Source organism: Clinocottus analis, unplaced genomic scaffold, assembly GCF_023055335.1.
Source record: "Clinocottus analis isolate CAN_PGR_092001 unplaced genomic scaffold, fCliAna1.0.p SCAF_27, whole genome shotgun sequence".
In the NCBI taxonomy this organism is placed as follows: domain Eukaryota; kingdom Metazoa; phylum Chordata; class Actinopteri; order Perciformes; family Cottidae; genus Clinocottus; species Clinocottus analis.
Genome location: NW_027176009.1, coordinates 1,756,576 through 1,772,101, shown reverse-complemented (window position 1 = coordinate 1,772,101; position 15,526 = coordinate 1,756,576). Strand labels below are relative to the sequence as shown.

The window sequence follows — 15,526 nt, the reverse complement described above, 5'->3', positions numbered from 1 at the left end:
CTTTAAATGTGAGCTTAGCCAGTAATAAAAAGAAATAGGAAAAATATCACCAGAAAACTAAATTAGTCTAGAAATCCATCACACTATACGTGTTTGTTTTGGGTGGATTCATCCTTTAAATGCTTTAAAGCAGGGATGTCAAACATACGACCCACCAGGGGTCCCAGTCCAAAAAAAAAAAAAAGATTTTTTTTTTTTTTTAAACTAAAATTAGCAGAGCTGGGATTCAAACCTCTGATCCTCTGCTTATAAGACAAAAATGCAAACCATTGATCCACAGTCGCAATTGATGTGATCACTGATATTATTGTGTTGGAAGTCGTTAAACATGGATCACGTCGTGAAAGTCAAAGGATGGTTTCTTGGACAAAAACATACATAAGTGGTTATGTAAAACATGCATAGTAAACAGAATGAATAACACTGTTGCAATAGCTAGTTAAGTTTATTTTTCTGTTTCAGCAAAAGTAAACAATAATTACAACAAAGAACCAAATTAACCTCAAAGGCAAGTCAAAAAATAACAAACAGAATAATAGTTAAAGTGGTGGAAGAACAGAGAGTGACTTCCAGCAGCTGAACACAAATGGCACGTTTAGGACCTGTTTCACAAGGCGAGCATTAATGTAGGAAGCTGCAGGAGCCAGAACCGCTGGGCTCACTGGGCTGTTACTGGTGTTCCTCAGAGCAGCTCAGGACAGCGAACTCAGTGATCCTGGTTGGTGACACAGGTCCCAGTTATCAGAAGACAGCAAAACAGCCTGGCCAAATGCTAATTGCAATAGAGGGAGGGGGGGGCGCAATGAGCTTGGTCCTTTAATCCAAAGAATGAAAAACTAATTAAGAGTTTCCTTTAAACAATACAAGCAACCACAAATTTAACTACAGCAGGTTTACTACTCAAAATAACAACAGAAAAGTCCAATCACCTCTTAATGTCCATGGCAAGTAACGAGAAAGCAGCTACCCCACGAAAAGAAAAGCTTCATTTAGTTTTACGTGTACAAAGAATTTTGCACTGCAAGGTCACCAAAAGCATATAGTGCACCACTAGAAAGAGGATTCTTGATACTCGATTGAGAAGAATTCACTCGACGAAATTCAGTATCTTCAATAGATGACAATGACTTCATAGATAGATGCACATTATTCCTAGATTTAAACAAACTTTGAATTCACGTCAGTGACAACGTCATCCTTATCGCACAAACACTTAAGAATACTCCTCTCTGTCTACGTGAAATCTTTGAGCACAATGTAAGAAACCATATAAGTCATTAACTATAGTATTTACAATAGCTAATATGTTACTCTTTTAAACAGAGCAGAGCTTAATGTTACACAATTGGTTGTTATGTGCATTATTTAATAGTCCGTGGTAGCTCAAACATATCCCTGGATCTTTGTATTCCTGACGAGAGAGATGGTCAATACCAGAGTTGTATGTATGATGTATACATAATAAATCAATACAGAGGGCCAATAACTAGTTTACAACATTTGTATCCTCAAAAAGCAAAAACAAAAGCTACAGTTACAGATAAATAGCTACAGTTTTTACTTCTTTTTTTTTTTTTTAACAAAAGCAAGTGAGAAACTGTACATAATATTAACAATGTGTTATGGCAAGACCACTCAGGACTCTCTCCTGGAAATGTACTTTTCAAAGCCACTATCCTGTGTTATCGGATTTTGGTCCAAAAAACTCAACAAGACAGTTGTATGACACATTTCTTCATTGTCAAATAATGTGTTAAAGAATGGAAAGTGCAAAATGCATTTGCGCTGTAAGGTTAAAAGCAGTTTGGTATGAAGAGGGGAACAAACATGTTCTAAAAATACAAATTAAGTTAACCCTGATACTTGAGTCTGATGATGTAGTTTGATATGATTGATTTGATCTGATAATCTTGTAGTTTAGCTACTGTACTATGGAGCTGGAGCTCATTTTTATTATTGGTCAAACGCAACGTTTGAAATGGAAAACAGGCCAAAAAATGAAATGATTTTTTGTGTGTTTTGTGTACAGATGAAATATAATAGATTTGAGTTAACTCACTTGTAGAAGATGATACAATAGTTGCATGCAGAGGCACTGAGTTGAAAGAGTTGTTAGGCCTATATTCTCTCGAGGCATGCTTACATTTCACTCAAAATCTGCTTTTTCTATGATACAAAATTAGGAAAGCGCTTTCAAAGTTAGCATTCACTTTTTTCCCCCCATTCAGTTGCATCACCAAATTTACTGTACCAATCCATTCTCTTACAGTATATACACATATACTTCACATAGTATGTATATATGTTGTGAACATTCCATGCAGCATATAAAACCCTTCATTTAAGTAATGTCAGTGTGTGGAAAAAAGGGGTTCAAAGATTAAGCTCCTGTCCTTATGTACTGTATTTGTTTCTCTTTAAAGGTTTTCGATGGTAATTAGCAACACAAGCCCAGCACAAATAAACAGGCACTGCAAAGGATTTTCCCTTTTCCAGGTCCTTCTCCACACCCACCAAAGCACCAGCTCACGCATAACCAACCAGCACTGGTAAAGTAAAAAAGTATCAGCAGTTCTGCAAATGCTATTCAGCCAACAAAGCACATTCTCAAGTCAGCTTGACGCATGTGCCCTTTCCTCAAATCAAGCTTTGGGTTGTCAATATTCTCCACATGCACAACGATCAGCAAATGTTTAAAAACTACCCAAATGGCCCTGTTCTACATATGACAATAATGTGATTTGCTGATTTTGATCAAATGGTCCAGCATTAGTTTCAGGCCACATTTTAATTTTGTTGTTGTTGTAATGACAGCTCAGTCAGGTATATGCAGTAATAGACTTCCAACATATCCTATTTTAGAATCATTAAATCTTTATCATCATTGCTAAAACCGCAAGTGCAGATGTAGCAACAGCTTAAGGTACAATGTTACTGCTATTATGCAAATGCACCAAAGGTTTCGGATGTGTAAACATTCCAAGGGTTAGGTCGACCGGTACAGTATATACAATAGTGGCCGTATTGTAATATCTGTGGAGGTATAAAATGTGGCTGTTTGGCAATAAGCAAGAAGAGAAAGGTACAGTAATATCCCTGCCTTAGGAGTGTGAGCCAGGCAAAGTTGGGGAGACCTGAGGTGTAAACTCTCTATGATTGTACTGATCTTGCATCTGTTGTATAATTGGTGTTTGGGATTGAAAAGATGACCGCAATCGGATCCACAGGCCTGCTCCGGAAACAGTGGCTAAGTGGCTCTGTTCTGAGGGTACTTGGCTATCCTTCTGGCGTATGTTACTTGAACATATTAGTTATACTGTGCTGCACTTGTTTGTGTCATTGATTTCTAATTTAATAAATACAGGCTTTTTTACAAAGGACCACGTTTGTCATGCATTCATTCACGCACATTGTCATATCTAATAAACACCACTGGCTCTGTGGCGCTAAGGCATTTACTTATTAGTTCAACAGCTTCAAAGCAATTGGCTTGTCTGATTGAAGAAAACATAAGGAAACACAACAACAAAAGTATTCATATGCAGCTCAACACAAAAAATACTAAAGATGCACTTTGTTTTGGACAGACATTACAGTTGGTTGTTATACTAAATGTGGCATGTGGCTGTCTAGACCCGCAGGCCAACTACAACAAGGTGGCTAAGCATACAGCTGCCAGGATGGTATCATCGACACCGATGTAGACTTCAATGGTGATTGTGACTGTTGTGTGTCCAGGTTTATGGCAAATCATTAGATATGGCTAGAGGACTTGAACGTCTGGCCACTTGTGTTTAAAGGTTAGGCTAGTCTTGTTGGGCTACTAAGACAATGGGGTTGGGGGAATAAGTAAAGCATGAAGTGGGGGAAGACATCCCGAAGTCCCTCTACTGCTCATTCTTCTCAGCAATATCAGTGTTGCAGGCGGGCGGTGTGGATGATTGGAGGTGGTTTGAAAGGGGTAGTGGGCTCATTGAAGAGCCCTGCGGGACGCCACTTTTGTCAGGGTCGGGAAGGGTAAGGGTTTCTGGTGCAGATTTTTTGCGGGGTCGGTCCTTCGAGACAGAGAGGGACTCGGGCGCATCAGTGCACATGGGGGTGGTGGGGGCGCTGGCAGGGCCGGTGAGGGAACAGGAAGACAGGGGCGTCTCGCTAATGGAGATCGACGGCGGGAAAATCCCTATCTTCTGGTTGGTGGCCTCCTGGATGGTGCGCTCAAACTCTCTCACCTCATCCATTGTCATGTCTGGATTGGAAAAAGATCAATTGGGAAAGTAGATTTGTTTTACTCTTTGGTTGATAATTGCAAAAACACCAAAAGACTGAATCTGTAGCTTACCACAACTTCCAATAATTACTAGAAAAAAAGGCACATCAAAGTCAAACTATGCTAAAAGAATTCCATGTATTAAAAAACAAATATTTTGTCATCTGCTCACATTTTGTTATTTAATATACCAACATGTTCACATGTGTTGCGTTTTCTAGATAGCTTTTCAAACACCTAGAGAATCTTTGAAGACTTGAATTAACATATTCAACCATTCATGTATGCATCATTTGCAGGGTAGAATGAGGAGATGCAGAGGACAGTCATATGCAACTTTGACAACTTTATCACCAACGCAACGGGACTCGTGGATTCAAGAAACATTATAAAAAACACATACGCTTGCTTTGTCATCCAGTGAAGATGGGTTTGTGGTGGAATTGTCTTGCTGCTCATGGCAAACTTTAATGTTGGTTTTCTCATGCATTTGTTTCTCGTAATCCCGCACGTCATCCAAAGTCATATCTGAAAGAAGGGGGAGGGGTGGATTGTGGGTCTAAATGTTGCTTACTCTTCTATAATGGGGCTCCAGTCGACAAACAGGTGGAGAAGTAGGATACGTTGGCAAAGGTGCATCCCATGGGTGAGTAAAGTGGGTTTAAAGGATGATTCAAGCTTGAGAGGTAAAGAGGTAGCTTCCCATGACCCAGAGAGTTTAACTGAGACAGCTAGACAAATCAGAGCCACGCCAGGATGGGAGGAGTAAGGAAGGTCAAGGACATTTCAAGATTAAATAAGAGCAAGAAAAATCCACACCCAAAGAAGAGGTTGAACCGTAGGATGCATAATTAAGCAACACCTATTATCTGGGAAAAATCATTTGACATGTGAAATATATTTAGGAAATATTTCAGGCATCCGGGCTGTTTGGAGTTGAAGGTTAGTGGTGAAAGAGAGGAGTGGAGAAGATAATGGGCTTGTTATCTTCAGGCTGCAAACAGGGCTGTCTCTTGTGCGACCACTCAGAGGAACAGTCAGAGTTCATGTTTCAGTAGGCACATCATTCTTCACTGATGTTAATCCCCAATTATTTCTTCATGAAACTGGAGTGTTGGCAACGCATATACACTTCTTTTTTTTTTTTTGCAACTTAATATTTTGATATAATATGAAATATATTGCCAAATACAATTTTAATGATTAACACAGTATTACACTTACACCAGTAGTGTTTCTACTCTTTACTTTCAATAAACTGATTGATATGAATTGTTGTGTTTGTCATTGGTGGGTTAGTGGTAGCAAGAGGAGGATCCATGCTGGAGGAGAATGAGCACGAGTAGCAGTGACAGGGTGAGATGCAGATAGTGGGCTGTTTCATGCACACTGGTAAATAAACAGTTTTCAAACAACACGCAACATTACTGCTAACATTTTAGAGAATAGTAGGAACATAACAGATCGAGCAAGGTCATATCTAACCACATAAAACAACATGAAACATTTAACTACCGGTAGTTATGTAGCCCTTTGCCGTTTTAAAATATCTGTCCATGAAAAGAGATTGCTTTCATCTATATTCTTATACAAGAATTGTAACAACTATTGTCTAATGTATTCATAATAACCTATATTGAGTAAATAGTTGATGACTGAAAGGTTGAAATGGGCCAATGCCTGTGTAAGCTGCAGAGGACTGTAGAAAAGGGCTGATAGACCTACCAATCCACTCATCCACCCAAGCGAATGCCTGTCTATGTCCCAGCAGCAACACATCCCGAACCACCTAGAACACCATGAGATGACGGTAAGAAAATGGTAAATCACACAGAATCCTTTTAGGAATCAACGTTATTAGCTTTAAAAGCAAACTATTCAGATTCAGGCTGTCGCTGTAAGGACATGGAGACTAAGATACCAAACCCTCTCGTCTTCAGGATTTGAAATGACAATTTAGCTTCGTGGCAAAAGTACTTTAATCTGCGCGTTGAGACGTTAAGGCTGGTTGTGCTGGTGATATATATATACGTAGATGTCAGATGTATATGATATATATCTGAGCGGAAATAGTTAAATAGGCATATTGGAAGCTCATTCTGCTAATGCGTTAAAAAAGTAACGCATTAATCATGTAATTTAATCACAGCGCGTTAGCGCTTTATTTTTCACAGCTATATATATATATATATATATATATATATATATATATATATATATATATATATATATATACTTTTTTTTCTTTTTAAGTATGCATTTAAAGCTGATGTTTAACTTAGATGACTGGCATTCCTCCCGTGGGCAACCTCTCACCTTGTGTACGAACTGCTCCACACGGGTCTGCAAACCCCACACCTCAAACTTGACGGTGACCAGTTTGTATGAGCACATGATGGGATCCTGGGTGTCTCTCCAGCCCTCCTGAAGAATCCCCCGTGACGTCTTATCTGACTTGAAATAGCGCAAGTCCTGCAATGGGGTAAAAATGAACACATGCATGTTTATTATTGCAATAATCAACTAAAACCTTCAGGGATCTTTATTTGTTTCTGCTCACCAGTGGAGTTCAAGGGAGGGCCTTACATTTCATGCATGACTGGATGCAAGTATTGAAAACCATTCACATATCTTGGAGAATATTTATACATGCTTATTAGAGCAATCTGTTATCAAACAGCTCTGAAGAAAATAACCATTTCTCACATTTCACAGAATGAAATATGAAAGACTGTCAGACTACAGATGAATGAGAGATGGGATATAAAGCAACACGTCCCTAATGTTTGCATTAGAGTGAGTGTTTAGACCTAATTATAGAATAAATCAATCAATTCTAAAAAATATATAGTATACTGTTGCAGATGCTCATTCAGACAGAAGAGCGTTCTCACTGGAAATGATTGGATGTCAAACAAGTTTGACATCGAGAAAAACAATTTGCATAAATACATGAGACAAACTGAGATCAGACCGTTTCATCTCAATCACAGCATTTCTGGATTCAACGGCACACTTCCACCTCTTTAGCAGCGTTAACTCCCGGCAGCTGTGAGCATCGACACACTCGCACACCCACAAGCTCACCTCAGACTCTTTATAGTAGCGCTCGGGGATCTCATCGTAGGCGATGTCGATGTAACAAACCTCCCTCTCCTGCTCCTTCAGCTCGGTGTCAAAGATCTGAAAGCAGAACAGACGGGTTTGCGAACGCTCACTGCAGCCTCTGCCTGCCAATCAGAGCCTCCTCACAAATAATACACCTCCGAAATGTGTCTTTTCCATGTTACATCATCACATTTGTGGCTGGCAAACCTGGCTTTCTGCTTGACTCGTACTGTTACCAACACTTGACTGTGCATCTTGTCACTCTCGGTCCCCTCGTCAAAACACATGCTGTACTTGCGTATATAACCATTAGGTGGTGCTCTGTGCATATGTCTTGTATGGGTTATTGTGCCAAATGACAGTGCTGATTGTAATTACTGTGTCATATGCTGATAAGACAAGTGCGCAACCTTCTTAGTTTTTATGATCTTCTTAGTCTTCAATAGCTGTCACAATGTTGACAATATGGACCTTATAAATCAAGAATTTATATAAATATATATATATAAATAAATAAATTAATCCATCCATGCCCATAAAACCTTTTTATATACTCGTACATTACATACTGTATATCTCATTTAGTTAAAGTGTGTGTGTGTGTGTGTGTGTGTGTGTGCTTGTGCTTGTGTGTGTAAAAATCCATTATCACGATAATCAGTTTTACATCATAGTTATAGAATTCTGCATTATAAATTGATACATTTTCTTAAGTATTTTACATAAACACCGTGGCTTATACAGCTTCCATTTCTACTATTTAATAGATCAGTCAGTACATTCTTTCCCATCGTTCTTGTTTCATTAAATGAACTATCTCGGTCCACAGATACAGTACATACATACACTCCTCCCCTCCAAGGGTGCATTCTGTCATTCACAGTGCAGATGAGCAGTGCTGGCACAATAAGGGTGATATGTCAGCATGGATGAGTGCAGCCAAGCGACAGGAATGGAGACTGGATGAGCACGGAGAGGGAGAGAAGAAGAGGTGGATGAGAGGACAAATGGAAACAATGAAGAGGAGATGCAGTAGTGTGTGTGGGGGGGGGGGAGGTGAGGATAGTGTGTAATAAGAGTAGAGGGAAGGAGTCACAGGGAGGGAGGGAAAAAGGGTGGAAATGAATGCAGAGACAAGCAAGGATAAGGAAGGAGGAGGAAGGAAAGGTTATAGGAGGAGAGAGGAAACATGGGTGTGTGTAATCAGAGATGAGAATGGAAAGGAAAAGCGTCTACTAAGCGCACGTACGCATCACTTTGCAAAATATAAACACATGAGTGTACGAATGACTTGGAAGGGACTCCGGTTTACTGGAACACATTGAAACAAAGTCAAAGTCAATGTGAACGAAATCGTTAGAGCTTTGAACACAACATCTTAAATCTTAAATAATGTTACAGTTTCATGATGGAAAAATAACTAATACTTACAATGTATGTGTGTATGAATGATAATAGCGTGTCAATCAGTAACACATCAGTGACCAGGAAATTACTGAAAGACATTTATTTGCTCTGTTCTCTACTTCCACTACTAAATTATCAATCTGGGCAGTCCGAAAGTGTACATACCCTGTGCTGCAACCCAATACAATGCTACATGCTAATGCTATGCACTGTTCTTGTGTGAATACACTACAAAGTCAAAAACACAGGTATGATCCTGATAGTAGCTGCAGAGAACTTTAAGACAATGTCCTGCAGTCTAAGGCCTCTGAAGGCTGTCTAATAAAAAAAGGAAATGGACTGGACCGCAATACATTAACCCCAAACGGGAAAATGCAAATATATCAGACCAATCTCATCTATGACATGCCTGAATGAAATGAATGAAAAGTACTTTATTAATCTCCAAGGAGAAATTCTTTAACTGAATCATTAACTGAATTAGGTTGATAATATTTTCAGAAATAAAAACCTTCAAACGTGTTCAGAAGGGATTCAACATGTAACATTACATGGTACATGTTGAGGATGCTGTCCTCATTTATTCAAATGAATTAAACTTTTACACTGCCAGTTTAAATTGTGTGGCTGTTCGAGAGCCTCCGGTATTGCTGCTTGCAGATTAACACTGGATGTCAGTGTACTTCACTGGGTTCAAGAAACAGCTACTTTTGCAAGTGTAGGGCTTGTAATGATAGCTCATACTTTGGCTTTGAATGTGCATGACTTGTGGACTGACCCGATCATGTGCGACCAATACCCCCCCAAAAAAGGGGTTTTCTCATTCTGCCAGCTGTGTCGATCAGGAGTCCTTGGAGAGATTACAAGAGCAACAAGAGCCCGAGGACACATGTTAAAGCTTAGTGTGCGAGGGTGTGTGGGCATGAGCGTGATCGCATGCACGAGTTTGTGTGTGTCTGACACTGACTAGTACAGTGAAATTCGTCCGTATACTGTTACTAGCGGCTCCATCCAAATGGTGCATGATGTCCACTCACACGCCCACTCATTTCCTGTCTACATATCAACGATCGCCCCCCCTACTCGCGCCCCTCGCACAATTCCTTCCTCGGCAGTTCTCCATCTTTGAATCCTTTCCACTCAGTAGGTTTTTGCTTTTCCAGATGTTGTTCGAGACCTACACACAGTGTCAAGCCACCCCGAGTGCAGAGATGTATGTTATGCCATCAGAATCCACACATGGGAAAACATGGCCCCTTGCTCAGAGAGAACGTTATGTAAAACACGCCGGCGGACATATTACAAAAGCACCCTTTAATTGCAAAAACACATCATATACTCATGAATTGGTGATACAATGTCATGAAACATGCAACGCTTCTTCTTTGTTTGTTGTTTGCCCTGAAGATGTTGATGCACAAAGTAGTGCAGTGGTGTCATTGACTCATTGATTTGAGTGTGTGTGTGTGTGTGTGTGTGTGTGTGTGTGTGTGTGTGTAAACAATAGATGCCGCTCGTATATCTCAGCTCATATGCACACTTTTCTCAAATTTTCTGGCATCTAAAGTGCATTTGCTGGAGGCAATTTCTTTTAGATTTAACTTTAAAAAGTCTTGGATTTGTCGCCTTGTCATGTCAAACAAGCATCAACCTTTAACATCCCCACATGTTTAATGTTCACTGACAGTCTGTCCATTTCGGTCTCCCTCTGCGCTTCAAGAGTACATGTTTGAAGTACTCGGAAACACGTCAACATGATGCTTGAGTGACGTTGGGAGCCATCCATCCCTTAATCACCACTGACAATCTGAAGCTAAATATGAAGACACAGTTACATTAACCGGCTGGCCTGCCCACCATGATATATTTCAAGCAATTTGTCTGTTGCACACTACCCCGCCGGTCTTCTTCCTCACTGTCCAGGCAGTGGCAGCCTCTCCTTTGATGACTAATGCTCCTACAAACTGGAGAGTGGAGTGAAATATAGGGAGAAAGAAAGTGAGGAGGCTAACAGCCTAAATTAAATTAGCTGTCCAACACGTGTAGCAGTTCTTGGCAGACCCTTAAGGCCCATTGTATAGTTGGCATTATGATACAACGGGATGGCAAATGAGGGTCTGTGTGCTGCCAAATCTGCCCTGAATGTTTTAGTCATTCCGTCTTGGGAGAGGTTTTTGACCATATGTTTCAATGAGATCATTTGTGTTTTAAATTGGCCTATTTTGCTGTAAAGATGTCTGTATCAGAGAATGTAGACAGGCAGCAGATGTATATTAAGCTGAGAGATTTGTATGGGAGTTACAACCTGACTCATTTATTGATTAAGCCTATGGGCTGATACCAGCTCCAGGATAGACAGACATCCTCTGTACACAGTACTTATACTGCTCCTGGTTAGAATGTACTACTGAGAAACCAAAATCCCCACAACCACTACTTAAAGCTCTTATCTCACACACAGTATACTCACATTGTCATTGCATCCTTTGTTGTCCTCGTATTTTGTCTCTATGTGGATGGAGAACTTGGGCAAGAATGAGCACTGTGGATAAGGGCAGAGATGTTAAACCACAACAAAATATTACCAAAGCCTGTTTTACTGCTCTTTAAAGCATTTTAATTGAACACTATCCTCCTTCCCTTTAGTGGTAATGCAGAAAACGCTACTTGGTTTTGAGTTATGTCTGAACTCTAGTGTAATGCATACACCTGTCAAAAAGGGCCACTTAGTAATACACTTTGCTATGACTTCTTTCAAAAGAAGCATTTAAAAGTACACTTTTTAACCACTTTAATAGTATTTACACTGACTGTCAAAGCAGCTGTTGGACCTTTCTGTCTGTCTCTTTCTCTCTTTCTATATTATTCCTCACTGAATACTACAAAACAAAACAATACAGGCTGCGATAGCGCTCTTTGTCCATTTCTATCTCCCTGTCAACATTTCCAAAAGATCATTCTAAAAGACTTTTGTGAATCTTTTGACTCACAGCTACTCTTGGCATGGGTGTATCCACGCTGACTCATGGACATAAAAACGCCCCCACACATGTACAGAGACAATATCAAGCATTCTGTCACAGAAACATTGTTGTCTTTCCTCTCGTGCCTGCGCCCAAAAGTGGCGTGACTGACGTGGTTGACATTTCTCCCATCTGCACAAGAGAAGCCCCGACAGCTACGCCTAGTCGCATGCTCATGTGTCTTAAAGATGTGTCAGTTTATTCTGCCAACGCTTCATGTGCTGTGCAGGGTTAATCACAGGTCACACAGGCAGCCCTGCTTATTAAAAAAGACACGCCCACTGGAGTGTGTGTGCGTGTTTGTGTGTGTTGGACACGGAGGATGCAGCCCTTCACTGACAAACCTAATCCCTTTGTGACGAAATTCTGCACGATAATGGGTCTGCACTTCAAACAGCAGCAGGCTAAATTAACTTCTGTAAAGAGGATTACATTATAGCTTTCTAAAAAATAGTGAACCATGTGTAAATGTTTACATGCCTATAGCTTCCACTAAAAAGGGCAAGAGTGTTTTGTTTTGTTTTTTCATTTCGGAGACACCTCGACTCATTTGGTGTTTTGCACTCCATGTGGCCGCTGGTGCAACTTAACACCCTGATAAAGACATGCAGTGTCACATCAGGATACTTACTGTATATTCTGGAGACCAGAGCAGGGTGACACAGACATCGGGGACAGCGCAGAGACAGAGCACAGGAAGAACACAGTTAGTTACCTCTTTAAATTGTCAACAGCATAATCACAAGGCCACGATGGACAAACAATACCAAGAAAAAAAAGTGTGAGACTTACAGCGACTGCATCGTGGCATATCATGTATCTGATACCTCACATCTTCCCCTCTTTAGTGACTTTCCCTTCCGCTCTCGAATTTGCTCTCATCAAAGAGAAATCCCCTTTCATCTGTCCTCCTCAGCTTGTAACACTTCTCCGTCAGGTCAGGATCATTAAAGCGTCACAGAAGCACGTCCCGGGCACCGCGGCTCGGATCGCTGCACTCCTGAATGCCGCTTGGTTGCTTGTGATGTCGGTAATTTACGAAGCAAAGCTTGTGCTGCCGTCAGCGTGGAGATAAAGCATTCGCTCCACGGAAACACTGTGGATTTGTAAATGCATGTCGGCTCTAACGCGTTTCTATGTCAAATGACATGTTCGAGCTTCCTCGCCCCCATGTCTTCCTGGCACACTGACAAACAGAAAGCTGCAGGGGCGACACTGATGCGTGTGATTAGTGTGTCAGCATTAAGGGCCTTTGGGAATCTACGGTGTGTGTTGTTTTTTTGGTCCAGAGCCGCTGACCCATGTCAATACGATCACCTTGTAGAGATGAAGGTTGTACTTTATTGATCCACGTTTCCTGTCTGCACAGGTCACCGATTTTTCACATCTAATTTGCGTCTCGCTGGTTTCCGATGTTGCTGCATGAGGATAAGAACATCCTCATGTCTTTCAGAAATCACATGTCGAGAAGTGAGGATCAGAGTTTTTCTGCATTTTTCAACACACGCCTGAAGTTGCACAGAAATACATTAAAATAAAAATGACAAAAAGGTCTTTCCTTTCCTGTTAAGAATGTGTTAAAAAATGCAGAGGAGATTAGTAATCTGGCATGAATCTTCTCCAATGAGTCTTGAAAACTCCCGCTTTCGTTTCGCTCGCTACTCCAACTCCATAAAAGCCTCCAGTGTGAGTGCTGAGAGTATACTGTGTTTTGACTGAAAAAGAAACTTCCGGGCCCAGTTGAGAAGCGGACCTTTAATAGAGGTGTTGTGCAACCCTTTGCTACTCCAGCCTGGGCTATCGTTAGCTCTATTTCTACACAAGAGAAGCACAATAGAGGGAGAGTGTTCCAGTTGGGCTCTCCTTTTGTTACAGCAGCTAACTGGATTTTAATATGCGAGTATTGAGAGTGGTATTGGCAATTACAAAAAAAAACAACACACATTTACTCTGCACGCTCACCTGTTTTGGTGTAAGGGTAGTAGTTCCAGGCTTTCTCTGTCACGTAGAAGATTTTGGGAACCACTGCTTGAGCCCAGGTGGGTAATTTACTGCAGAGAGACATCGAGACCGACAGAGACTGTGAGCATGTAGCGGCGAAGCAGGAGATGAGGGGGTTAAGTGAGGCTGAAATTGCTTCCGCTATTGCAGCTATCATGAAAAACATGTTCCACTTGTGAAAGGAAAACCTGTTATTGAAACAGGGATGGTGCGAAAAGAACGCTTCAAAAGGCTTTAATTCTGAAGGATGTGCTACGGGAGACCAAACACATATTGCTCTACTGAATTTCTCTGGTGAACCTTTGAACCTAAAGATCAACCAACCAACCATAAGGTGTCTGGGTGAGGTTATGTATTGGACTATTTCTTGGCTGGACGCCGTACCTTCCCGGAGTCTACTCTGAATAACACCACAGGCAGCGCCCAGCCAAACAAGATATCATGTTTTAGTGAGCTCCAGAGGCGCTGGCGAGCCGTTTCCACTTGTTTTGAAGGGATGACTATTCACATGTACCATGCAGAAATAAGAGTGGTGTCAATCCTCTCAAACAATCGGAAAGAAACCCAAAAATGTTGAACTATTCCTTTTAAATTAGACTTGAGTTCTCGGAGCCCCTTTTTGCTCCCCTGAACCTCCCAGTATGTGTTCACAGAGGTTCAGTAAACTGCCAATATGTGCACTCAGACGACTTTGTGCGTCATGCTTGACATTCTCTAATCTATAACCCTGAACTCTGGTAAGACTGCGATTGAGGCTGCATTGAGAACTTGTTTATGAGACACACAGGCTTTCATGTAGCCTGCCTTCATCTGCGCTCCCTTTGACTGACATGTTAAACAATTTATGAAGGAGGACAAAAATGACGCCCACTGCATCATGACGGCTGTGAATAAAAAAACAGCCATCGACGATCACATTGTGTGAATGTTGGCGGGCTTTCTCTCCCCCTCCCCCTCCTGACAAAAGAGACTGACACTCCTCCTACACCTCCATCTGTTGGTTTCTCCCATTCCATCAGTGTTCTTTTGAAGATCTTTGCACATAGTTGCTGCGACGGGGGCCCACAATGCCATTCGTGCGGGCGTGGTGGGTGGGTGGGTGGGTGGGCGCGGTGGAGTTTTTATGCCTAAGTCGACGTTCGTATTAAGAAGAAGTACATTTAAAACGCTTAGTTGAACGCCTTCAAGGAAAGGGGAACACTTTATTCAATCATAATATCACTCATCCCCTCTCCACTCTTCAGGAATATTACTGACAGAACAAGCTTGGAAGCGATGTTCAAGACGGATGGGAGAAGGCCAAATAGTGAGCACAGGCAGATTGTGAGAGCTAATGGGGAGGTTGACGCATGACAGAATGAGTCCAGATTGACTTCCCTGCTGGGGAATCAGTTTGTGCAGAGCCAGATGGAGGCCAGTACAGTGGTTCGTCAAATCATATTAATCTCATACAACATCATCATTGTCTATAATCTTTTGAGCAGGTTTTTTTTTTTTTTTGCTCTTTTAATTTTTATCCCCGTGTGGGCAAAGGAAAATGAATAACACATGAATAAAAATGTATCTATTGGGAAATAAATGAACTGGTCTGAAGCCCTCAAATACACAGTAGATACTTTGACATCGAAGGTGAAACGGTTTTAACATGTCAAGGAAGCTGTCATCGAACAGTCCATTCAACTGCAAATGTAACTGTGTGAAATGTGAAATTGTGGAACTT

General features: G+C 41.1%; 1 protein-coding gene across 1 annotated transcript in view; it reads right to left on the bottom strand.

The window, feature by feature from the left end:
* Nucleotides 1-4,163: 4,163 nt before the first annotated feature.
* Nucleotides 4,164-15,526, bottom strand: part of LOC137795084 (cytoplasmic phosphatidylinositol transfer protein 1-like) — a 58,979-nt gene continuing 47,616 nt past the window's right edge. Inside the window, exons 3-10 of the mRNA XM_068592344.1 lie at nucleotides 13,768-13,856; nucleotides 12,437-12,444; nucleotides 11,253-11,324; nucleotides 7,355-7,450; nucleotides 6,584-6,739; nucleotides 5,993-6,056; nucleotides 4,671-4,795; nucleotides 4,164-4,246 (exon numbers count right to left, since the gene is read on the bottom strand). Coding sequence (XP_068448445.1) covers nucleotides 4,241-4,246; nucleotides 4,671-4,795; nucleotides 5,993-6,056; nucleotides 6,584-6,739; nucleotides 7,355-7,450; nucleotides 11,253-11,324; nucleotides 12,437-12,444; nucleotides 13,768-13,856 — 616 coding nt within the window. The 3' untranslated portion in view covers nucleotides 4,164-4,240. The remainder of the gene's footprint in view (nucleotides 4,247-4,670; nucleotides 4,796-5,992; nucleotides 6,057-6,583; nucleotides 6,740-7,354; nucleotides 7,451-11,252; nucleotides 11,325-12,436; nucleotides 12,445-13,767; nucleotides 13,857-15,526) is intronic.